The following is a 26,920-nucleotide window of genomic DNA, read 5'->3' on the forward strand; positions in this document are numbered from 1 at the left end:
TTTAATTATATGGAATTTGAATTTACATTTATTTTATCTCTATGGTATTACTTTATCTTATCCCATCTATTTCACAAACTACTGCTTATTAAATATGTCCCTTATCCTAGATCAGGTTGTGTGTTCTTCTTTTAGACATGACATTCTGGCCTATAAAAGCCCAGAAAAACAGCAAATGAAAAAAACTACATCTTCTTATGATAGTAATATATGTGACATTGCCAGAACTTTAAAAATTTTTTTTACCAGCAATTGTTGAGGGAAAAAGATACGGTTTACATCCTGGCAAAGTTACCATCTTTGATCAATAAATTTTTCTTGGTTCTTGCATAACTTTTTATCTAAAGGTAAATGGCGGATGTCTACAAATTTGAACTTTATATTTTGTAGCTCTCCGGAACTGTTGCTAGGAATTGTTTTTAAGTCCAGCTAATTATTTAAATACTAGCAGTTATTTTCAAATATACATAATTAGGCTGGAAAAAAATCACTAACACTAAAATCACTAAAAGGCTGAGAACCAAGGAAATAGGCAACCTAGAAAAGCAACAGTACTTTTTAAATGGTGTTAGTACTGATATATACAAATAGTCCTTTACAAATATTAGGTTATTTGTTTTAAACTGACATTATTTCTAAGTATCCTAAAATGAATGTTGACAGTAACCAAATTACTTCCAAGATAGAATCAATTTATCGCTCAATATATTAGGCAAGATACCTTCTTAGCTAATTTTTACAAAGTTTTTGTAAAAACTTTGATTCTTTCTACTAAAAACAAAGATGCCTGCATGTGTTTGTTTACAAAAGAACTCTTGAATCTTTCTCAGTCTGTGAAACAACTACTACATATTAAAGAAACATTTGGGAATCAGTGTTATCAGACACTGATAAGGCTACCTCTTAAAAAAACCTATTCTGGAGCTCTGGAAATATTACTAAAAAGAGGCAGTATTTCTGCTAATGACGCATTTTTATAGTTATTCCAGGATGGATTACAGGTAGTCCCCGATTTATGACAAAAAATTGAGCCCAAAATGTCTGCTGCTAACGTTTGTTAAGTGAGTTTTGCCCATTTTACGACCTTTCTTGCCATGCTGTTAAGTGAATCACTGCAGTAATTAAGTTTGTAACATGGTTAAGTGACTCTGGCTTCCAGAGTCAGAAGGTCACAAAAGGGGATCACATGACCTTGGGAATAGGACACAGCAACTATTTTAACTATAAGTCAGTTATCAAGCATCTGAATTTTGATCATGTGACTATGGGGACGTGCAACGGTCCTAAGTGTGAAAAACAGTCCTAATTAACTTTTCAGTGCTGTTGTAAATTTGAATAGTCCCTAAATGAACTTCTGTAAGTCAAGGACGACTGCATTAGTTCACAATCTTTTGCTAAAAGCAAGCAGAAAATAATAACTAATATTTCATTATTAATAATTATTACATACCTAATAATTAAAATATATTACAATTTACAGATATAAAGGGCTCCCCCTTCAAGTATTTCCTAAAGCCCAAACCAATTCTCTAGATTGTTTTTTTTTTAAACAATATCCTCACCTTTTCTATTCAACATACCTACTCACAAGGATAAATAATAGGTGTTTTTAGATAAATACACAAGCAGAAAAATATACACAGCAAACCATCACTTGGCTGTATGCAAAATTCAAGAGGTATCTTGTGTACTTAAAGGCTTTTTATTGTGAGCGCAAAACTGAATGAAGGCAGGACAAAGTAGAACATGGTTGAGGGCATAAAGGCAGTTATTTTAAGTGAACTGCCGATTATAAAAAATGAATACTGAATGACAAAAAGCCAAATACCCTTACCTTCTGAGTAGATTCCTTCTTTTTCTTATCCTCTTTTTTTCTTTTCTTGTCTTCCATTAACTGTTCTTCCTTTTCTTGCTCCTTCTCTCTGTTAAAGTTTAAAATTAAAATTTATTCCTATGTGTGCGCTCTATTCCCAAAAAGAAAATCTAATATATTGCAATACTGACTCTATTTCATGTAAACAGAAATGTTTCAATCAAATACGGGTTAACTACTCTAAAATAAAACTTTGCTATAATTGCTTAATTACCTTCATTTCTACAGCATCCGGTCCTACACTCCATGTATATTAGAAGCATGAGGAAAAGATAACTTATAGAGTTTGTATTTTTTTTAATTTCAAACTGTTTTTTAAAATTATATAATTAGTACTTATTTTCTTGAGATGCTTCTCCATCAATGTATATTACTACCTTCAGGCAAATATATTCCAATAGAAAATATGCCCCTGACTCGGTCCCAGAATGTCACCAGGATTCTCTTTAATATCTAAATGGCACCATTAAAAATAAATTTATATATTGCTTCAATTTTACTATATCCTACACTATTTAAAAATATATATAACATGAAACAACTGAAAAAGCCAGTAAAGCAAAATAGCAGTGCCTGGGGCAGGGTGGTGGTAAAGAAGCCACAAAATAATGCCTGCCCCGAGTCTCACATAACACAGAAAAGAGAATCTCTTTTTTAAAGTATGCATCTCCATAGAGAAAATTTACCTCATGTTGTCGCTTCCCTATGGTTCAGTTAAAGTGCTGCCCACCCACCCCTGAGCTGGCAGGCATAACATTTCCTGTCAATTCATATCCTACCTCTATTCTGGCTTATTAGCAAGTAACTTGAGTGGTAATTTCAGGTGTGAGATGTATTCATTCCTCCTTTCTGAATACTACTAGATGGTGGGAAACAGTCTGCCAACATCAGCACTACTTTAGTGGGCCTCTTGGAAAATCAGCTCCTGGCAGACTTCTTTTCAAGCTAAACCCACTGTGAACCCCTCCCCTGTAAAACAGCCAACAGAGGTGGGATTGAAGAGTAAAGTAGAATGTTGTCTCCCATTTTACTGGGCAACATTTCTCTCAAGGTTATGCTGATGTAGCACACACCAAACCTTCTGTCAAAAGCAGCTCAACCAGCAGATGATCTTTGGAGCTGCCCAGTAATGAAAAACAGAATCTTTCCTCCTTTACTGATCTTCCATGCCATGCATTGATTACCTGTCATATGGATTTGTTTTGAGTATGGGTTTACTGTTCTTACTTTTCCAGAAACTATAGACAGCTAATCTGCAGAGTCCAGTTGGTAGGGTGTACAGTGGAAGAGTTCAGTGTGAAAACTCACTCTTCTTAAAACAGAATGCAAGAAAACTGATCCCACTGCATACAATCATCTTGTTCTATTACAAATAGCAACTCACAACAGCGTTTGCACACCTTGAAATTGATCATGTTCTTGTCTTATGAAAGTTAACACAATTTTAATCCCGGAATACCCAACAATAGTTTAAAGTACCGTGTTTCTCATATAATAAGGCTGGGTCGTATTTTTTTTGAGCCCCGAAAAAATGGCTAGGCTGTCTTTTCGGGGGTGACTTAATTCCCCCCCCCTTGCATCTTTGGGCGGGCGGGCAGCGACGGCTTGGATGTTGACCTCAGCGTTGGTGGGACACTTCGTATCGGGGTCAATGCAGGCAGCACCATATCCGGGTGTGCAACAAAAGTACTTCCTAATGGCAAGCCCCCCCACCATTCCCCCCATTTTGCATGTTTTAATATAAGCCTTAATTTGGGGGAAGGGGCTTAATTTCATTTCATGCCTATAAAACATGCTGGGACTTCCTATTGGGGGAGGCCGTATTGTTGGAGAAACAGGGTACCTCCAATATAAATTGAGATTGAAGGCAATATTATAGAGGCACACCAGAGAAAAAGGGTTGCTAGGGAATATTTATTCTATACTTAGAGATTTTCCTTATTCGAACTGCTGTGGACTTTGCAATATGTTGCTCAAACAGCAAATGCTCCCTTGAACATTGTAGAGACTAAAGGGTGACACAGTAGTCTTTGATTTACAATAGTTTGTTCAGCAATTGTTTAAGTTATGGTGGTGCTAAATGAAGGGACTTATGACCACTCCGCAAAGTTACAGCCATTGCAAATCCTCCAGTCATGTGATCGATTGACAAATATTTGGATGCTTGGCAGGCAACCTGCATTTACAACTACAGGGATGATTCAACTCTCCCCTACCTATCTCTTCCCAACTATGCCTTTTTGGTTCCCTGCATGTCACCCTAGCTAACCTTCGCTGCCTTCTCACTCTGGTTGCTGACAAGCATGCGCAATCTGGTCCCTTGTGAGGCAGCTGCTGACTGCAAAAGGCTTTCTTCCAAAGGTCACACATGGCAGTTTCTTTGCTGGAATTGGAGAACACAGCTTCACTTGGCCAGCAGCCGCCTTGCAAAGGGTCCTGTGCAGACATGCCTTGTCAGCAGTGAGAAAGAAGACAGAGGTTAGCTGGGGCTGTAGAGCGTAGAGAAGCAGGGGTCTCAGTTCAGGGTGTTGAAAGTACCTGAAACTGGGCTTGGGACTTTGCACTGTGTGGCTGGGGCTTCCTGAGCTTTGCACTGTACTCCTGGGCTTGGTTAGGGTGGTTAAGGCTTCCTGGGGTAACTGCAGCTTTGTACTATACTATAGCTCAGGGGACTCCTGCAGTCTCATAGTTGTGGCATGCCAAGAAGCCTGTGAGTTTCTGTGTGGCAAGCAGCCCCAGAGCTTCATGATTCGGGGGCTGCTTTGTACAGCAGAAAGCGAAATGCAGTGTAGCCAAAAGGACAAAGAAGGAGAGGAGATAGGTGGGTGGGGGGACACAAATGTAGTCCCTTACCTTACTAAGGTTCAAGGCTGGAAGGTACCAAGTCCAGAATAGCTTTAATTGGAGTTGGTTCTTAACTAAAGACTAGTGGAATTTGCTTAATGATGGCAGCGGGAAATGCCAAGACTGCCATTGCTAAGCAATGTAGTTACATGATATCATGCTTTATGATAGCACTATTTAGCAATTAAAAAATTTGTCTCAACTGTAATTGTTAGTCGAGGACTACCTGTATTTTAATTGCCTGTAACTCAGATAGAAGAGCTAAAGTGCCATTACTGTTCTAATGATACGAATTCTATTTCATTTTTATAGTTTAATTTTTAGGATAATGTTAGGCATTTTTAATAAATCTTAGGAAATCATTCTAATCTGCATGAGGCTGAACAAAGTGAAATACAAGCCAGATCTGCTACTGCTATGTATTGGCAATTTAGTTATAATATAAAACTTATGCTTAATTACATTGTTTTTGTATATAGTTTGGGAATCCTCCTCAATTCAGTCATTTTTCAGATGCTTAGACTGCTGTCTTCTAAGCATGTTTCCGCAAATATAGGGTGCACTTTTTTCAGATCAACCAAATCCATTGGTTGCAAAAGGAAATGACTGACTAGCTTGTTGTCCAAACATCATATGGTTTTTGTTAATATCCTTACTACTCCACATAAAAAATGTATTAAGAACAAATTCAACAATAGTAATCCCATAAGCAAAGTCATATTACGTTCTTTTCCCCTGTTAAAACTTATTTTAGAAAACTTAACTGATTGAAAGAAAAAAAGATGCATCTTAAGTCAACTAAAATATTTTTCCATGGTGCAATGTGTATGTACATATTGTTATGTATGTATGTATGTATGTATGTATGTATGTATGTATATACTGCTCCATGAAAAATTACTGTTACTGTTACTTATTTTATCTTGCTGTGCTGTGCTATGCTATGTTGATGTTGCCACTATTTTAAAGAGAGAAAGAAGGAAGAAATTATACAGACAGTGGTATTTGAAACTCCTGAGTGACATAGAGTAACAAGAATACTTATTCTCTATCTACAAATTCCTTATCTTTTCTGAGAATTCTTGGATGAGAAGCAACATGTCTTCAAAGAAAAATCAGAAAGACCCATTGAAAAAGCAACTTTGGGACAATCATGGCCTGGATGATTGAGAATTGCCATAGACATATGTCCAGTGGATGTTCACATTTACATTATAATTCTTCAGTTCAATTCTTTAACAACTAATTGTAAATGCAATTTAGAAGCAATATAACTATTCCTCTTTAACAATATTTAACAAGTGCTGATAAATGATTGTTTTTATAAAAAATCAAGAGTCATTATGTTTTTAGGTCTCTTCCCTAGGTTTAACAAAGTTGACAAACTGTCTCAAAGTTCTGCTAGAAATAATGGAAAATTTCAGACAATATTCATAGAGTCTGCTGAATCCTTGAGGAATACAGTAAGGATTTCACAGACCTGGCATGTTGAAAAGACAATGTACACAAACACAACTTGTAGAGAAATTACTTAAAATGAAGAAGGTTCCACTATGATGAAGCCACAGCATATTGGAATAGCCAAAATTTACAAAGCTTGCTGCAACTAGCAAGCATGAAGCAATATTTGGCACCTTACTGCTATGTACTGACCTTTCCCATAGGGTATTTTAAAATCTATCATCACGGATCTTTCCTTTTTTAATAATAAATTGATTAAAAATTACAATCATAGTAAAAACTAATACAACTAAATAAATGAAAAGAAAATAAAAAAAATAAAAAGTGCAGAAAAGAAAATTCTCTATCTATAAACCAATTCACAAAGCCTTGTCATTTCAGTTCTGATGTCAACAAAAAGTCCATTAAGGGTTACCAGAGGTAACATCTCTTTTAACCTTGATCAAATAAACCTTCCTTTTATTGAACAATCTTTATCTTTACTGCCTTCCAATAATGTCCTAGAATTTGATTTTTCATTTTTCTTTGTCCCGTGTCACAAAATTCTTCAAAGCTTTAAAAGCCTCTTTTGTAAACCCAATATAGAAAAATTATCCAGAGCATACTTTTGGATTATTTGCATATCTTTTTTAATTATTAAGACATCTGCCTGGGTTGTTTTTTTAAAAATATCCAGTGTGCAGTATATTTTATCATGTCAATTTTGTACTGTCTTCTTAAATCCACTTTCAAATCATTGTCTTGTCAGGTAGACTTGTTCTATCTATAGAGGAAGACACTCTTAAAATTAATTTCTTCATCTACTGTTTAAAAATATCTTTCAATGTATTTCAGCTCCCACTCAAGTTCTTCACAATAATTCACACAATGAATTTCACTTAATCTCAGTTCACAATAAGAAGTCAGTGAAGACTCATCATTTCTCTGAATCAGTTAACATTTGTGTATATTTTTAAATTAGTCACAGCTATAGTTTTATCAAATAACCTTTTATGTCTTTGCAAACTATAAAAAATATTTGAACTAATGTAATAAAGCAAAACATTCTTGGTGCACTATACCAAATGTGGCATGTGTTTATGTATGTGTAAATTTCACACTATAAACACTGTTTGTAACTATGCAACTAATCTTTGTAACTATTCTGAAGATAGAAACAAGGTATTTGTAAAAATATAGATGCAAAAATAAAGATGCACTAATTTTTTACTAATGTGATATGGTATTTAATAGATTGAACAGTAGTCTGAATACAATCCCTAGAAAATTGTAATTTTATTCATAATAAGCATTAAAGATCACTTAATATTTCAAGAGTTAACACGAGATATACAGCTTACACTAGGGGTCCCGGCCGTCCGGGAGGGGGGGGGGGGGGGGGGGGGGGGGGGGGGGGGGGGGGGGGGGGGGGGGGGGGGGGGGGGGGGGGGGGGGGGGGGGGGGGGGGGGGGGGGGGGGGGGGGGGGGGGGGGGGGGGGGGGGGGGGGGGGGGGGGGGGGGGGGGGGGGGGGGGGGGGGGGGGGGGGGGGGGGGGGGGGGGGGGGGGGGGGGGGGGGGGGGGGGGGGGGGGGGGGGGGGGGGGGGGGGGGGGGGGGGGGGGGGGGGGGGGGGGGGGGGGGGGGGGGGGGGGGGGGGGGAAAATCGGTGGGTCGCCAATCAGTGGGCCGGGGACCACTGGTGGTCCGCAAGAAAATTTTGGTGGTCCACAGAGAAATGTCACTCCCAAAGCAATTATTCCAGGCTGCGTGGATTAAGGCTGTGCCACCCACATGGCTTATGGGAACACAAGGCTTGCGTCGCTTGCATTGCGAACATGAGGTAGTGAGGGGAGGGGGGAAAGGGAAGAGGGGAGGAACTTGCCCCACTCACCTGGCCTGGCCACCGGGCTGCTTCTTTCCGCTTCTTCTTCTTCTGCTTTTGGCTGCATGCAAGGAAAGCAGCAACAGCCTGTCTCTCTCCCCCAAACTCCACCAGAAATGAGTCTTTGGGATCCTGCAAGGCATCCTGCTCCAAGAGGCTGCACTGGCAAAGACTCATTTCTGGCAGAGTTTGGGGGAGAGAAAGAAAGACTTCTGCTGCTTCCCTTGCATGAAGCCAAAAGTCTCTCTCTCTTCCCCTCCCACTCCCCCTGAGAACGGAGCTGGAGACAGTATCCTGCAATCCCAAATAAAGAATGATTGATCGGTAGGAAAACGGGGTGGGGAATTTTCCTGAAGACATTTTTTGGGATTTTCCCAGGGTCTCTGGTCCGCGGGATTTAAAATTATGAGTGCGGTGGTCCCTGAGGTCCAAAAGGTTGGTGACCCCTGCACTAAACTATTTTAATAGAAACTTTGATTCAGTTTGTTTATCCATAGCCTATTAAACACACCTTAACCGGATAATAGCACCCCAACCCAAAATTGTGTACCCAGAGTTGGTAAATTCAGTTCATATCTTTATGGTTTTTTAACTTTTGCATATCTAGGCAAAAAATTGTTATTTCACTCTTTTTTCCTCTCTATTACTACAAAGCTTTATGTGTGTTATCAATATCAATATTTCATTTACCGTATTTTTCGCACTATAAGACGTATCCCCCCCAAGTGGGTGGAAAAGTCTGTCTTATAGAGTGAATATTGCGGCGGGGGGCAAGGGGGGTTGGTGCACTGCTGCTGGGGAATGCTGGAGCTTTTGCTGTTTATCGTCACGGCCTGTTCGCCACTACCACCTATTCGCCACGGCCCGTTTGCTGCCTGCCTATTCGCCATGGTCCATTTGCTGTCGATAGATGGCGGTGGATAGGTGGCAGCAATCGGTGTCAGACGGCCTGTGGCAAACAGCTGAGCGGCGGCAAATGGGTGGGCAATGAACGGATGGCAATAGGTGGCAGTGGCAGTGGCAATAGGTAGCGAAGACTCCAGTGTTTCCCAGCAGTGGCAGCAACTCAGCTCAGTTGAGTGGTGGTGGGCACAATGGAGCACAGCCCTGACGAGCCACATGCTGAGGCTGTGATAACGTGCTGAAGCTGACCAGGCTGTTTGCTGCAAGGACGCCAGCCAGATGAATACCGGATGGATACTGGAAGGCAGAGGTAGATTTTCCCATTGTTTTCCTCCTCTAAAGGTAATGTGCGTCTTATGGTCCAGAGTGTCTTACAGACCAAAAAATACTATACTTAGTTTTCTATCTAAGTTTTCTGTTCTTCCATTTCCAATCAGCATCTACAACTATTGAGCTTACTTAATCTTTTAGAGATATTTTAGAGTTTCTTGCACCATACTTTAAATGCAAACTTGGAACTCCCACAGATCTCATTTCTCAATACTGCCTTGACTCTCCTAAACAGCAGCAACCAAACCTGAACATCAGAAATATGGTAAGTTATTTTGTTAATAATATTTAAATGAAACTTACAATTTGTATCCACATTCAATAAGCAGGGCCAAATACAATGACCATTTTTTTCAAACGTTTTTCTTCCTGAAAAGCTTATTTTCATTTATCTATTATTAAACTTATATGCCACTCATCTCACCAGAGGATACTCCAAGCAACTTACAATCGTTCAATTAAAATGCAATATAAAACACTGAAATAATAAAAGGGATCTTAAATTTAAAATTCAGTTAAAGTAAAATTGACCGGAATGCAGAGGAAGAGAGCAAAGTGCACAAAAGGAAGAAGTGGTATGTTATTTATTCCATTAGCCACTTCCAAAATGCCACATGCCCATTAGGGTCCTAAGTCAGTTGGCATAGCCAAGCCCGTTTGGAAGGCCAAAAGGGTAAATGTACATCTCACTTCAGGGGGCACAATGCTTTAGAGCAGTGGTCCCCAACCTTTTTTGTACCAGGGACCAGTTTCAAGCACAAACACTTTTTCAAGGACTGGGGGAAGAATCGAGTTTGGTGGTTTGCTTGCAGACGTTTCATTACCTGACTAGGTAATATCTGATGTTGTTACCTAGTCGGGTAATAAAACGTCTGCCAGCAAACCACCAAGTTCAGGGAGCGCCCGGCCCTGCCTCCCTCAGCCCCATCCCTCAGGTGTCTCCCTCCCTCCCTCAGGTGTCTGCCTTGTTCCTCTCTCAGTGCTCTCTCGCTGCTCCACCAGCCCAGGAAGAAACTGCTTCAAAGAAGCCGGGGTGGGTGGGTGGGTGGCTTTCCTGTCGCCGCAGCTCCTGCGAGCGCCCGTTACCCCCCACGCCGCCCGACGGTTCAATCCACAGTGCTCTGTTCTGCCTGCCTTCTTCGCTTCGGAGCAGCTTCGCTGATAAAAAGAGGCGAATAGTTATTATTCTCAGCCGAAGCTGCTCCGAAACGAAGGCAGGCAGGCAGAACGGGGCACTGAATTGAACCGTGCGCGGGCGGGCGGGGTAGGGGTGAACGGGTGCTTCGGAGGAGCTGCGGCGACAGGAAAAGCCACCTCCCCGGCTTCTTTGAAGCAGTTTCTTCCTGGGCTGGTGGAGCAGCGAGAGAGCGACTGAGAGAGAACGAGGCGGGAGGAAACCGAAGCCGCTGAGCCAGAGAGCAGGACAGGCTTCGGTTGCTTCCTCCCTCCCCTTCTTTCATTTGTGTCCTTGATCCCCGATCCCAGCAGAATTCACCGAAGGCGAAGAAAGCCGCCATTTTATTTTATTTTATTTGCGGCCCGGTACAGAGTGCTCCACGGACCAGGACTGACTTTCCCACCAACGTCAGCAAGCCACCCCGGGGTGGATTTCCCTCTCCCGAAATTGGTCTTACCTTTCAGTTGCAGCTCATGTGGCTCTAGTCAGGTAAGGTTTAGCTCGGCTGAAGGGTGGGGGACAGTGGGTGGGTGAGCCATGTGGGCGGTGCAGCCTTGTGTTCCCGCGCAGCCTGGATTAATTGCTTTTCGGAGGATATTTCTCTGTGGACCATGAAAATTTTCTCGCAGACCACCAGTGATCCACAGCCCGCCAGTTAGTGACCACTGCCTTAGACAGCCTGGATCCATGCACTGAAGGGCTTTAAAAGTTACTTGAACTGGATCCAGAAGCAAACTGGTAACCAGTGCAGCTTGCAATACAGTGACATAAGATTAGCCAATCTTGAGGTACACGATTTGCCTATGCAACTGCCTTCTGCGCCAGCTGAAGCCTTTGGATACTCTTTAAAGGTAGCCCCATGTAAAGCACAATGCAGTAGTCCATTGTGACAGACCCCTTTCAAATATAACACAAATATAATTTCAGAATTACTGTATCATGTAGTAATAATTGAGAAATATAGTTATAATAATGCATTCAATCGCATGTTTCCAACATAGTGCATGAGTTCAAAGGGCTAAAAGTGTTTAGCTTCTGATTTTTGTTTGTATCAGTGTCTGATGCATCTCGCTGAAGTGTTTAATAATAGTCAGCCAGCACCGATGGATTCCAGTTGCCTGATACCATTTTTTCCCACTCTGGTAATATTCTTGTGAAACCTTTCAGCATGTTCATCACTGAGTTTTGGGAAAGAAATCCATGTGTGCATGCAGAAAATGAATCTTTAGTGACACATTGCACTTCATGGCCTTGTATGCTGTAAGAAGTTTGTCAACCAGCTGAATGTAGTTTGGTACCCTTTAGTTGCCAGGAAAGTTCAATGACATCCTTGAATGCTTTTCAGATGTGTTTTTTTTCTGGCCACACTAACAGATCTTTAATCCACTTGTCATTATTGTTGTGTCCACTCTGTTGGACCAACAAAAATGCCTTCCGTAACTTGGCATTAGTTATTCTTGCAAACTTCCATCTCAAATAATGCAAATCACCACCTTCTTTGATCATCACATAAACTTTTTCATCAATCCTAGTTTATATGAAGCACAGACAAAAATATCTTTGTCGGGTCAACAAGAGGTATACGTACCACATTTTTCAGTCCTAGAACTAAATTTTTTGGAGTGGCCATTTCTTATATTATTATTCTTGCATGGCTGTCCCATTCACATATGTAACAACAGTACTTGGTATATCGAAGCTACATTCCAAGTACCAGAATCTCTACTACTTTTAGGTCTCTACAGATATTTCAGTTCTATTTGATATACAGGATGTATTTCAATAACAGTTCTATGTGTTCATATATTTCTTTCCTGAATGCCGCATAGTTAACTGATACAGGATATATATACTGCTGGTGTATAAAAAGATTTCTATAAAATGGTGTAAGCGAGACTAAATTGCACGTTATTTTCATGATTAGTAATTTCATTATTTGTAAGATACACCTAAAAGTGTTCAGGAAGCAAAATCTTTGTTGTCTAGTACCTCTTCCAACATATTCTTCCTTTTTTTTTTTGAATATTTAAAAATATATTATGGCCATGTCTCCAAATGTGATATGCGATTTCCTATATGTCAGAAAAGTGTACATATACATAAACTTAACTCTATCAATCTCAACTTTTATATAATAAAAATGGAGAAGCAGAAATATCTTAGAAAATAGCTATCAGTAGGACTCTGAAAAATTTGATTACTTAAAAATATAATTCCTCTCTTTTATCAAGAACATCAAGTTCAAATTCTACAAACTGATGCTCTATTGCTGCAAACCATAGTGATATTGCTCCTTCTTGTGTTGTACTTAACCGTAATAGTTGAAAATTCCAAACAATTTCTTTCAATTTATTTAACAGGTAGTCTTTGTTTAATGACCACTCATTCAGCGAACAAAATGATCACTCATTCAGCAACCAAAGTTACAATGGTGCTGAATGAATGGTACTTACAATTGGTCACTGAAGTTCCAGCAGTCTCCTGTGGTCATGTGATTGTGATCTGGGAGCTTGGTAACTAGCTTGTACTTGTAATGATTGCAGCCTCCTGCAGTTACATAATCACCTTTTGTGACCTTTCTTCCAGCTTCTCACAAGCAAAGTAAATGGGGAAATGGTCAGGGAAGATCGGAAATCTCTTTGATAAGTTGTTTGCACCATTCCCCACCTAGCAGCAGCCATCACCAGCTCCACCACATTCTGGGGCCACCTGTGCACCCTTCTCCCAGCCCTATCAGAGTGGCTACTGATGCACTCTCCCCTGCTGGCAGCAGTCATCTCAGGCCCTGCCACACCTTAATTGCCTTCCTGTAAGCTACCTGGGATTTGCTGAACAACCTGAGAACCCTTAACAACAGCAAAAAGAGGTGCCAGAATTTCAGTTGCTAAGCCACGCAGTGATGCAATGTCATGCTTTATGACTGCATTACTTAGGAACAAATTCATGTCCCAATTATTATCATTAACCAAGAACCATTTGTAAAGTGTGCCTAGATCTTAATTTAAGGTGGTTAGCTGACAGCCAATTCCTGATTTTGCTTTCAAAAAAATTCTTCGCTTCACAAAAAGAAACTATTCAAATTCTAATGTTTTGTTAATTAACTAATTGCAGCTGCCTTTGGAAATGGCCAATATAAATCTTGTCCTGTTATCTGAATCAGCAGTAGTGTGGCTGCTTTGTCCTTTGCAGAGAGGAGAAAAGTAAGCAGGCAAACAACAGAGCACAGGTTTTGTGTGGGCTAATGGTCAAAGCAGAGATGAGAACAGGAAGTACTGAGGGGATACAGCTGGCAGGTAAGAAAATAGATAGGTAGGACAGGAAAAAGGAGAGGGAAGGAAATAAGAGTAGGTAGAACAGGGTCCATCAAAATTTAATACCAACTTTTTAAAGGATTCCAGAGGCATATAAAGAGGTTTGTCTATTCTGGACTAAATGAGATAACCAAACATTGGCAACAGTAAATTTCTTCAGTATTTCTACACATCATTATTGAATAAGAATGGAAACCTATAATTATATTTGGTGATATTCAAAGTCTGTTTAATATTAGAATTGATGGTCAAACTTAAATCTTTTGTAGCTGATAAGGCTTTATAAATGGATAACAAATGTGGTGGAATCATTACTGATAACTTGCACCACCATGCAGAGTAACAGGCATTTTGATGATTAAAATTGATCAACTAATTTCTGTTACTATTGTCAACAATTTCAAGAATTCTAAACTGACGGTGTATATGGCTTCGCAAAAAATGCGAACAGAGCTCTTTCTCCCATCTAAGAGTGTGGTGATAGGCAGAGAAGATTGAATATTTTGAACATCTGTATTCAGGACAAGGGCTAGATTTATGATTTTTTTTCCTAAATGATATTCTTTTTTATTAGTTGATTCATTGATTACATTTTTGAACGAGAACTATAGGGAGGCAAAAAAATAATAACATCTTTCTCTAGATTCCTTTCAATATGAAAGAAATACACCAGATAAATTATCTAAAATTATAGAGGTATGTCAAATTATAGAGGTATGTCATGTTGGAAGTATAAAAGCAAAGAAGGGACTTTTTATCATCCATGGTGTACAAGTGATAAAGCAAATATTTTTTGGAGTATGATTCATATTTTAATTCAAATGTTTTTGAAAATGGAGATCAAAATGAAACCAGAACTTTTTCCTTTTGAGCCTAATGGAAAAAGGAGAAAAAAATTGGAACATTGTTACTATATATGTTGCCAGCAGCAAGACTATTGTATGCACAAAAATGGAAGGACACTTTGATTCCTACCGTGGAAGAACAGCTGCAGAAATTGATGGGAGTTGGCTGAAATGGCAAAACTGACTACTTTGATTAAGGAAAAGAACATAAGTACCTTTGTTTCCATATGAAAACCACTTCTGAACTTCATGCTCAATATGGAAAAGAATGAAACTCTGACTTTGACGTTTTACTGATTAGACTGACAGATCTTTATAGAAATGGCTTGTTCATACTATTATGGAAAAGCAAAAAGTTGTGATTTTATGTTAATGCCTTATTTTACTGTAACAGAGAGTCAGAAGCTTCTTTTTCTTTTCCCTATCTTTCCACACTTTGATTCCCCCTTTCCCCTCCCCCCTCACTGCTCTTCTATTTACTTTTGTATTTTGTATCAATAAAAATATTTACTGAAAAAGGAGGCAAAAAATAAATAAATATTTCTTTCAATATGCATGCTTCAATGGATAGGAAGAAGCCATATGCTTTCTAGCAGTGTCCAAGAAGTTGTAAAAGAGGTTCTTTCAGGAAACAGAAAGCTTGCACTAACAAGGAGAATATAAAGTAATACAAACTCTAGCAGAAAGTATAAGGTATAAAATAAAAATTACAAAATAGAATAAATACATGGCAAAAAAGAGGGGGCAGGGAGGAATAGGAACATATTTCAATGAGAAAACCAACCAGACTTATATTTCATTTAATACCGTAGAGAAGCTGCTTCCATGATTGGTTTTCTGAATGAAAGGTATATTTGAGAATGATATGGGGATTGCAAAGAAAATGGGCTATAGTAATTGTTTGCATCTATCTTTACTATAGAAGAGACAGATACCTGAAGCCATATTGATTTTCTTAAGGAAATCTGAACAACTAAAGCAAACTGAGGTAATATGATATTTAATAAATATGATATTTATGGTAAACTACATTTGTAATAAATAATTGGGTCTAATGGCTCCCATCCAAGAATTCCTAAAGAAATTAAACATGAAATTGTAGATCTAGTAGCAAGTTTTAAAAAAATTGTTACTATAATAAAGCTCAGTGTCAAAAGCTTGAAAGATACCAAAAGTGAACACCAATTTTTAAAACAGAAATCCAGGGAAGATCAAGTTATTAATAATTCAATTTAATGATTTTCCTGACAAATGGTAGAAATGGCAATTGAAGGGTAAAAAAAACTTGATACCTAGAAACAACATTACTGAAAAAAATCAGCATGAATTTTGCAAAGGAAAATCCGACCTCAACACCTTTTTAGTATTTTTAGAACTCATGGATGGAGGTGACCTTTTCAAATTCTAATCTTTGACTAAGTTGCTCATCAAAGACTCTTAATTAAGCAATAATGGTCACGATTTATGGGTGAATTGGTGAAATTTGCAGGATACGAAATTATTCAAGGTGACAAACTGATTTCAAAAATTGTTTTATCAGATAAATATTCAGAAAATTCAATTGTGTGAAAACCCTTCAATGATTAGGAATCATTTTAAAGACTGTGTTCTCCATTACTAATCTCCCATGTTTTTAGAATAATTTAAAACAGATTTTTTAAAAAAGAAATTAACTAAAAGTAGAAATGGGCGTTGGTATTAATTACCTGAGAACGCCCTTTCTATATATGCTGCAAGAGAGTCCAGGATGGGTTAGACTCCTCTCTGTGACATCATAGAGCTGAATCTGCCACTATATAAAAAGCCAGCCCATAGCTGGCTCCCCAGCTTTAGGCGAAGATACTTGACAGATGTAGAGTGTCTCTGGAAGCAAAAAAACAATTAGAAACAACTACCCCTTACCAGAACCGGACGAAACAAGGGTGGGGCTGGACTCTTGCAGCGTAGATAGAAAGGGCGTTCTCAGGTAATTATACCAACGCCCATTCTCATCCATGCTGCACTGAGAGTCCAGGATGGGACATACCAAAGCCTGCATGTCCACGGGAGGGTCATCGTCCGGTCTGCTTACTCAGATTGTGGTATCACCCTCTGGAGCACCCGTCTGCCGAACGCTGCATCTGCTGAGGCAAATTAGTCCATACAATAGTGCCGGATGAAGGGTGACAGAGATGCCCATGTAGCCGCCCTGCAGATCTCTTCAAGTGAGGCCTGAGTGGGCCAGACGGCAAAGGTTGCAGCGCTTCTGGTGGAGTGAGCCGTTAGGTTCTTGGGCACCGGAAGAGACAAGGTCAGGTAGGCATTAGAAATACATGTCCCGATCCATCTACTTAGAGTAGAAGAGGCCTTGCTCCTCAAGGAGTTTGGAGAGGTCACGAACATGGCCTCAGTTCTTCGAAATGCCGCATTACATTTGATGTAGATACACAGGGTTCTCTTTACATCCAACGTATGCCATTTGCTCTCCAACTCATGGTGTGGCTGAGGGCAGAAATCCGACAACACAATGTCTTGAGCCCGATGGAACCAGGTATTCATTTTTGAGATAAAGGTAGGAGCTAAATGCAGGACAACCCTGTTCTTATGAAAAATAGAGAGATCCTGTCTGACTGAGAGTGCCGCCAGTTGACACTCTCCTGGCTGATGTAATAACCACTACAAAAACCACCTTAAGGGTCATGAATTGAAGTGACACCGATCTGAGGGATTCAAATAGAGGCCTCGTAAGGGCCTGCAATACCTTAGGAAGCTCCCACATGAGGTACCTATCAATAACTGGGGGATGGAGGTTGGAAGCCCCTTTTTAAAAAACCTACAAACTGATGGATGATGGGACAGGGAAGAATATTTTTCCCAGGACAGCATGGATGAAAGGGCCACCGCCTGATGGCGGAGGGTCTTAGGCAAGAGCCCCTTATCCAACCCGTCCTGAAGGAATAGTAACACATCAGTTACAGATGCTGAGATGAGATTACTGTTTTCCTTCAAGCACCAATTGCAGAAAACCTTCCTGGTGGCATTGTAAATGTGAATCATTGAAGGTTTACGGGAAGCCTGGATGATATGGATCACACTATCAGGAAGGCTAGAATCCCTCAGATGTTGCCACTCAAGCGCCACACGGTCAAGCGGAACCACTGGGAGTCTGGATGAAACAAGGCTCCTTGAAAGAGGGAGATTCTGGTGGCCGGGATCCTCCATGGTTGGGCTACAGTCAGGTTCACCAGATGGCAAACCAGGGTCTCCTGGGCCAATATGGTGTCAGGAGAATCAGTTCCTCCTTTTCCTCTAACATCTTCCGAATGACCACCGGAATGATAGGAAGAGGGGGAAAGGTGTAGAGAAGACCCGGAGGCCATCTGCTCCAAAGCACATTGGTCCTCTCCGCTCCCCGAGAACAAAATCTGGTGAAAAATCTGCTTACCTGAGCATTTAGGGGAGTGGCAAAAAGGTTTACTGCTGGTGCTCCGAATCTGAGAGAGATCCCTGAACAGGGAAGGGTGGAGATTCCACTCCAAATGGTCGACCTTGCTTCAACTCAGCCAGTCAGCCTGGGTGTTGTCGACCCCTGAGATGTGGTCCACCCTGATGGACAAAAGGTGCCTTTTCGCCCACCGCCCCAGGCGTTCGGCTTCCCTCATCAAGGCCCTAGACCTCATCCCCTCGTCGGTTGACATGTGCCTTTGTGGCCATATTGTCCGTCATCACCAACATGTGGGACCCTGCAACCCTGGTCTGGAAATGTTTTAGTGCCAGGAAGATGGCCCTGAGCTCTAGCCAATTTATGGGGCAGGCCCTGTCTACCTGAGACCAACTGCCTTGGGCTATCTCGTCAGCCAGATGGGCCCCCCAACCCTCAAGACTGGCATCTGTGGTGATCAGGATTCTGTCCGGTTCTTTGAACAGATGTCCCCCCCAGACTGCCAGAGATTGCCACCACCTGAATGTGCAAAGGATCTGTGGTGGAACCTGAACCTTGGAGGCCTTGCTTTTAACATTCTGACTGATTCCAAGACACTAACTCAATAGACAAGGAGCTGAGTCAAAGCTGGGAGCAAACTAGGGGCTGGCTTTTTATATAGTGGCAGACTCAGCTCTATGACGTCACAGAGAGGAGTCTAACCCATTCCTGGACTCTCGGCGCAGCCTGGATGAGAATGGATGCTTCCTATCTTTTCCATACAGAAATGCCAGAGAAGGAGGAGAAGAAACAAATGTAAGAGCCTAATTCTAGGCCTCAGGGAACATGAAACATTAAGAAATATGAATATCGCAAATCACAACTCACTGAAAGAGGAAATGAAATTATTAAAAATTGATATTTTAGGCATAAGTAAACTGAGTTGGACTGGGAGTGGACTCTTTCAGACAAGACAATCACACCCAGGACATGAAAAACAAACACGGAATGATGATGCTTTCATAACTATGAAAGCTATAGCAAGAACAGTATTTGTCTACAATGCAATCAATGAATAAAACAGTTATTACATTTTGTGGGCAACCCTTTAATATAGCGAATAGCTACTTCTGCTGGCTGCCAGCAGTTTGGCAGTTAAATTCTCACCAGCTCAAAGTTTCCATCCTTCCAAGGTTGTTAAAATGACGACCCAGATTGTTGGTGATATGCTAACTCTGTAAACCACTTAGAGAGGACTGTAAAGCATTGTGGAGCAGTATATAACTCCACAATGCTTTACAGTCCTCTCTAAGTGGTTTACAGAGTTAGCATATCACCAACAATCTGGGTCATTTTAACAACCTTGGAAGGATGGAAACTTTGAGCTGGTGAGAATTTAACTGCCAAACTTCTGGCAGCCAGCAGAAGTAGCCTGCAGTACTGCATTCTAACCACTACGCCACCTCGGCTTAATATGATGATCAACAGAAAGAGCAGAAGAGGCGGCTAGTAAATGTTATGATCAAGTTCAATCTGAAATTGACAGAACATTAAGCCAAATATGCTGCTTGTGACTGGAGAAAGAAAAATGTTGGAAACATGAAAGAGGAAAATGTAGTTGGATAACTTAGAAAATTAAAACAAAGCAGACCAACTTAACAAATTAATAAGTCATTCCAATGATTTCCTCATAGATAACTATCTTCAAAAAACTAAAGACATGCCTCCGTACATGAACATCGCTAGATAGAATATATAGAAATGAATCTGGTATTATTGCTGAAGGGAGATGGAGAAGCTTAACTATAGCATCAAAGAGAAAAAAAAATCTCGGTAAGGACATTACCAGAGTTGCATCAAATTGCAAGATAAGCAGCAAATACAATAAGCAAATACATTAAATAGCAAATATGCCTCCCCCAGTGAGGCACTGCCTTGACACGGTTATGGGACCTGCATGCTATGAGGATGCTGAGAGCTATACCAAAGATTCAACCATATTGGACAGTCTCAGAAGAACCAGACAGAGTGTCTTTCCCATAACAAGTATGGTGAAATGCAATTTACAGAACATACTGTATCAGTCGTCTCCCAGGTCAACGAGGACTGTACTTAGGGGTTGGAGTTCTGGGATATCTGGTGAAAAGTGGGCCATAGGCTATTGGCTCTGCAACTAGGACCAGCAGCTGCAGACCTACTGGAAGAAAATTATCTGTCACAAATATACAAAGACTGAAAACAAAAAAATAATCATCTGTTATTATAGATCAGATGTAACGTGGACTTTTGAAAAGGAAGGAAACCAGATCTGGAGAGAATATCTAAAATCAGAAATAACAGAACAGAATAGCAGATCAATGCCGATTTATAATACAAAATGAAGTATTCACAGAAACAGAACAGGAAGAATCGCAAAATTCTATGTAGGGCAGTGATGTTTTTGGCACCAAATGCCCAAAGCGTGCATGCACCCCCAAAATGCAACTCCCTGTGCATGCTCCCCCACCATGTGCACATGACCCCTTGCGCCCCCGCCCATGCACGGTAGAGACTGGAAGACCAGCTGGCTGGCACGCACACATGCATGGCAGAGCGGAGCTGGGGTGACAGCTCGCGTGTCCAGAGAGAGGACTCTGCATGCCACCTCTGGCACACGTGAAATAGGTTCACCATTATGGACCTAGGGTAAAGAAATCAAAGCCTTGCCAGAAGTAAATCAGACTGTACAGGCAAACCAGGAGGAGTTGGCAGTAGAGGAGGTCAGTACAGCTATTGAACTATTTTCATTCTGAAACCAGATACTTTCTCCTCTGCATCAGAAACAACGAAGACTTCATTTAAAATAAAATAATTGAAATAGTGTAACTGAGCATTTAGAACAGTACAAAAACAATGAAATTGCCCACATTGAAAATTGATCCAAAGAAACAGCTAGCACAAGTGTTAAAAGATGTTAATACTGTCATATCAAATATAAGCACCAGCTCACTGCAAGAACTAACCAACTAATGTAACAGCTGCAGACCTGGAACACAACTGAATACCTGACATGCAAAATCAAAAAGAAGAGGAAAGTAAGATCAGTAAGCTAAGATTAGCTGCAAACAAGCTAGAACAGATTAAAGAAAAGAAGCTGAAGAACACGAAAACCAAAGAATACCTAAATCAAGAAATATCACTTAGAAACAAGGAAGATCAGGGAAGCACTGGAAATAATAAAACAGCAAATAACAGCTATAGCCAAGATCAGCAGATATGAAGCTTGAATTACAAATTATAGACAGAATCTCCAATTTTAATCCAATCAGAAATATTTCTACCAATCCATCAATGGAGAGACTGAAGGGAATCAGTCAACACCCAACAAGGAAGAAACAGTGCAGTTCATGGCATAGATAGGGGATAACCCAAAGAAATACAAGAATGCAACCTGGCTAAAAGGAGGTTGATAAGAAAAAAACAAAGAATATCAAGAATTGGTCAGCACCAAGTGAAGATGAACTGCAGGTTGTTTGGTTGAAACATCTGACTGGTCTACTATACCCACTCATTGCCAAGCAGGTTAACAACATGTTGCAAGGAAATGAAACTGAAGAGTGGCTAACATTTGGCAAAATCTACCTGATAATGAAGATCCAGAAAAAGGGAGAGCACTAAGCAACTACAGACCCACCAATTACCTGCTTACCAACAACTTTCAAACTGCTAACTGGTGCAGTAGCTGATGCAGTCCAAAAGCATCTACTTGAAAAAAAAATCTTTCCACTTAAGAGGAAGCAGCCCCAAAAGTAGAACAACAGATCAAGTCCTGGTGTTTCTAAAAAACTGCAAGAGAAGAAAGACTAACTTGAATGTAGCATGGATTGATTACAAGAAGGCATTCAACTTCCTGCCACATAAATGGATAATCAAGTGCCTGAAACTAACAGTCATAGAAACATCAGAAGCTTTGTGTAAAGATCCATAGCACAATGGAAGACCCAACTGCTGGTCAATGAGGATAGATTGGGATAAGTTAATATCAAGACAGGAATCTTTCAAGGAGACTCCCTATCACCACTACTATTTGTCATTGCACCGATTTCCCTATCAACAATACTGATAGTCCATGGCTATCAAACATCAAAAACATTTACCAGGATATTCCATCTCTTTTTACTTGGATGATTTGAATTAGTACCAAAAAATAACATCTGAAATAGAATTGCTATTCAACACTGTTCATATATACAGCCAAGATGTTACAATGACATTCAGACAGGACAACTATGAATAGAATAGAATACTTTACTGGCCAACTGTGATTGGACACACAAGGAATTTGTCTTGGTGTAAATACTCTCAGTATACATAAAGAAAAGGTACATTCATTAAGAATCAAGAATCATAACGTACAACACTTAATGATAGTCATAGGGTACAATCAACAATCAAATCATACTAAGAAACAGTCAAGTGGGAGAGGATGGGTGATAAGGAGTGGTGAGAAGATTAACAGTAATAGTAGTGTATACTTTGTAAATAGTTGAACAGCGTTGAGGGAATTATTTGTTTAGCAGAGATGGCTTTCGGGGGAAAAACTGTTCTTGTGTCTAGTTGTTCTGGTGTGCAGTGCTCTATAGCGTCGTTTTGAGGGAAGGAGTTGAAACAGTTTATGTCTGGGATGTGAGGGGTCTGTAAATATTTTCACAGCCCTCTTTTTGACTCGTGCAGTATACAGGTCCTCAATTGAAGGCAGGTGCGTAGTAATTGTTTTTTCTGCAGTCCTAATTATCCTCTGAACTCTGTGTCTGTCCTGTTGGGTTGCAGAACCAAACCAGACAGTTATAGAAGTGCAGATGATAGACTCAATCATTCCTCTGTAGAACTGAATCAGCAGCTCCTTGGGCAGTTTGAGCTTTCTGAGTTGGCACAGAAAGAACATTCTTTGTTGTGCTTTTTTGATGATGTTTTTGATGTTAGGTGTCCATTTTAGGTCATGTGATATAGTAGAACCTAGAAATTTGAAGGTCTCTACTGTTGATACTGTGTTGTCTGGTATTGTAAGAGGTGGTAGTATGGGAGGGTTTCTTCTAAAGTCTACCACCATTTCTACAGTTTTGAGTGTGTTCAGTTCCACATTGTTCCGGTTACACCACGAGGCAAGTTGTATAACCTCCTGTCTGTATGCAGATTCATCGTTGTTTCGAGTGAGACCAATCACTGTTGTGTCATCAGCAAACTTCAGTATTTTAACAGATGGATCGTTTGAGATGCAGTCATTGGTATATAGGGAGAACAGAAGTGGAGAGAGCACACAGCGTTGGAGTGCCCCTGTGCTGATTGTACAGGTATTGGATGTGATTCCGCCTAGCTTCACCTGCAGCTTCCTGTCTGTTAGGAAGCTTATGATCCACTTACAAGTGTGTTCAGGTACTGCTAGTTGGTTTAATTTAGTTAGAAGAGTGTCTGGAGTGATGGTATTGAATGCTGAACTGAAGTCTACAAAGAGGACCCTTACGTAGGTATTTGGAGATTCAAGGTGTTGTAGGATGTAATGCAGAACCATGTTAACAGCATCATCTGTCGATCTTATCCAAACAGGAAAAATAGTGAAGCTGAAGGAATCAAAATGCCCTACGGAAATAATATCAAGAGTCTGGGATGAAGATGGTAATTACAAATACTTGGGCATCCTTCAAGCTAACAACATAAAGCACAATGAAATCAAGAAAAGGGTTAGAGGTAAATACAAGAGAGTGAAGATCTTAAAGTCCAAACTCAGTGGAAGAAATATCATCAAGACCATTAACACCTGGGCAATTCCAGTCATTGGATTGCAGGCAACTAATTTTCTATGGGTTTCTACCAATTAACTTAGCTATTCTGTAATCTGTGCCTGGCAGAATATTTAAAATACTAAAGAAAGTTATTTTAGATAAGATGTCTTACCATTCTCCTTAGAGCTGCTCGGAGCATCCAGAGTGGGTGGTGCTTCAGTCTTCTGCTGTTGTAGGCTGAGCTAATTCTTGAGGAACGCTCCTCCTTCCGTCACATGACTCCATTGGAGCGTTCCCCCAGTTTATGCTCAGCCTCTAGCAGAGTAGGCAGTGTTTTTTCACCTCTCTTGGCCGTTTCAAGACTACAGTATTTGGATTGTTTCTCAGGTTGTACTTATTTTATTTTAATTCCTTAGCCTGCGCAGTAGGTTGTTGGGATTCTAAATTCCCCTGGGAGCCTTTAGTCCCGGGGGGGCCAGGGGGAAGACTAGCCAGCTTTCCAGGCTACCCCCCCCCCCGCCTCATTGCCTTCTGCCGGTTTTTCTCTGTTGATTTATTACTCGCATCGTTTCGCTCCGTCCCCCCCCCCCCCGAATGCCGTTTTTCTTCTCTGTCGAAGGTGCTGTTTCTCCTTTGCTTGCCTTCCCCCTGGGGACCTTGCATTGCTTAGAGAGCTGTTTCTTGCTGCTGCTGGAGCCCTGTAAGCCCACGTAACAAGCGGGCGCCATTTTAAGCGCCGCCTCTTGGCCGGGCGCCATTTTGTTTTTTTGCTTATCTTTCCGATCGCTGCAGCGCGCTTGGAATCAGGCAGCAGGACCGGCTGGCCTGCTCAGATTCCGATTAACTGTGATATTGCCTGGTTCTTTCGTTGGAGGCCAGTTTCTCTGCCTCCCTTGTTGGCTTCTTCTGCGGCCTGCCTTAGCTGGCACGGTTTGACTCTCACCACTCCCGCCCGGTTCTGCCTGGGAAGGTAGTTTGGTTAGGCCCAGCTTTTGCCTTAGGACCCGTGGCGTTCCTTGGTCGTCTGGACCAGCTTCCTCGTCTTCCTCTAATCACCTTCGGAAGAGAGTTTTCTAAAAAATCATTTACAACAATAATAGACTAGAGGAATTTAAGAGACAGAGGAAGATCTTATAAATATATAATAATAATAATAATAATAATAATAATAATAATAATAATAATAATAATAATAATAATAATATAATATATATATATATATATGGATCTTTGGTTATTCGGGTTTTCTCCCGCGTAAGATTAGAAGTATCTAGGCAACGTTTCGATGAAGTCTCATTCATCATCTTCAGGCTTCTGTCTTCAGCTCTGTGCTTCTCAGAGTGATGTGAGCTTGCAGCTGCTTCTTCCTTTTAACTGCTAGCGGGGGTGTGACGATTGGGTGGGGGCTTGGCTGTGTTCTGATTGGGTGGGGGTGTGTTCTCATTGGTTGGGGGTTTGGCTGTGTTCTGATTGGTAGGGGGGTTGGCCATGTTCTGATTGGCTGGAGGTATGTTCTGTTCAGGTGGGGGCTTGGTTGTGCTCAGGTTAGTCTTAGTTACTGGGGGATTTGAGCTGGTGAGCTGTGATCTTGCTGTTTGGCTTCGAGTTCGTGGTCGTGCCGCATCTTCATGGTGGGGGTCAGTTCGCTTCATGTATGGCTCGGAGGGGATTGAAGTGGGTAGTGATGCAGCTGCAGTGTGGCTTCTGGTCTGTGGTCGTGTCTCATCTTCTGTGTGGGTTTGAGTCTGCTTTTTACGTGGAAGTGTGGTGGTGGCATCTTCTGTGGCCCTTGTGGGTGTGGGTCTGGTGCCAGCTCAAATCCCCCAGTAACTAAGACCAACCTGAGCACAACCAAGCCCCCACCTGAACAGAACACACCTCCAGCCAATCAGAACATGGCCAACCCCCCAACCAATCAGAACACAGCCAAACCCCCAACCAATGAGAACACACCCCCACCCAATCAGAACACAGCCAAGCCCCCACCCAATCAAGTCACACCCCCGCTAGCAGTTAAAAGGAAGAAGCAGCTGCAAGCTCACATCACTCTGAGAAGCACAGAGCTGAAGACAGAAGCCTGAAGATGATGAATGAGACTTCATCGAAACGTTGCCTAGATACTTCTAATCTTACGCGGGAGAAAACCCGAATAACCAAAGATCCACATACAAATACCCTGAGAACCTCAGAAAACATATATATATATATATATATATATATATATATATATATATATATATATATATATATATATATATATATATATATATATGATACATATTTAAATAAATAAATAAATAAATAGGGGGGCGAAACATTTCCAAGGGCTCCCGGCCTTGTTGTAGGTTGACCCCTAGGCGTGCCAACCGCCACATATTGGTCCTTTTTTCTTACTCAATTATCAAAAAATGGCAGAAGGCAATCCTTCTACAGGCTCTTCCTTGAAGGCCAAATCAAAGACCCACTATCTGCGCAGGCAGACTAAGGAGCCCTCCAAAGCCTCCCAGAGGGATGCCTTAAGACGCCATAAGGCGCTGGAAAAAGAGATCGATAAACGCACCAGGCTCAGTGCCTCCCATACTACCTCCTCCTACCTCTTCTCAACCCCCTCCTCCTGTAGTCCATTCCTCCCTATCCAGGCGCAGCTCGCCCTCTCAGGGTCACCAGGCTCCTGGAACACCGGCCAGACGAACTCCAGAGGCTACCTTCACGCCCACGGCCGCCGGCCTACACCAGGAAGAACCTCTCATTCAGGTGGCTCCGGAGCAACTGAGATCCTGGATGGAGCAGGCTATCCGCCAAGGGATTGCAGAAGGGCTCCAACAGATGGGCAGGCCTGGTCTACCTCCACTGGCCACCGAATCCGAGTCTCATTCAGTAAGATCACTCCCACTCAGATCAGAACCGCCACAGGATCAGGTACTCCATCAGGGGGAAGGTTCCCCCTCAGTAAGGGAGGAGGAGGAGGAGGCGGTAGAGGAACTAGATCCTTACAGGGAGGAGGAGGAGGAGGACTTTGATTTGGGGTCCCTACAATATAATGAACCCCCTTATGACATAGAACCATCAGAGGCAGAGATGTCAGAGGATGAGGGTCTGGCTCCCGACCAACCCGCCTTTGTGGGGCTTTTTAAGACCCAACTATTCAAATCCCTCC

At 41.2% G+C, this 26,920-nt stretch overlaps 1 protein-coding gene across 8 annotated transcripts in view; it reads right to left on the reverse strand.

Annotated features, from left to right (window-relative positions):
• TNRC6B (trinucleotide repeat containing adaptor 6B) overlaps window positions 1-26,920 on the reverse strand; it is a 130,960-nt gene that overhangs the window by 67,133 nt on the left and 36,907 nt on the right. For all 8 annotated transcript variants that reach the window (XM_087968290.1, XM_026694839.2, XM_087968288.1 and 5 more), the window contains one exon: window positions 1,835-1,922. In XM_087968290.1, coding sequence (XP_087824416.1) covers window positions 1,835-1,922 — 88 coding nt within the window. The remainder of the gene's footprint in view (window positions 1-1,834; window positions 1,923-26,920) is intronic.

This window comes from Notechis scutatus, chromosome 6 (assembly GCF_049901735.1).
Source record: "Notechis scutatus isolate UNSWTSFEM ecotype Mainland chromosome 6, rNotScu1.2, whole genome shotgun sequence".
Taxonomy (NCBI): Eukaryota; Metazoa; Chordata; class Lepidosauria; order Squamata; family Elapidae; genus Notechis; species Notechis scutatus.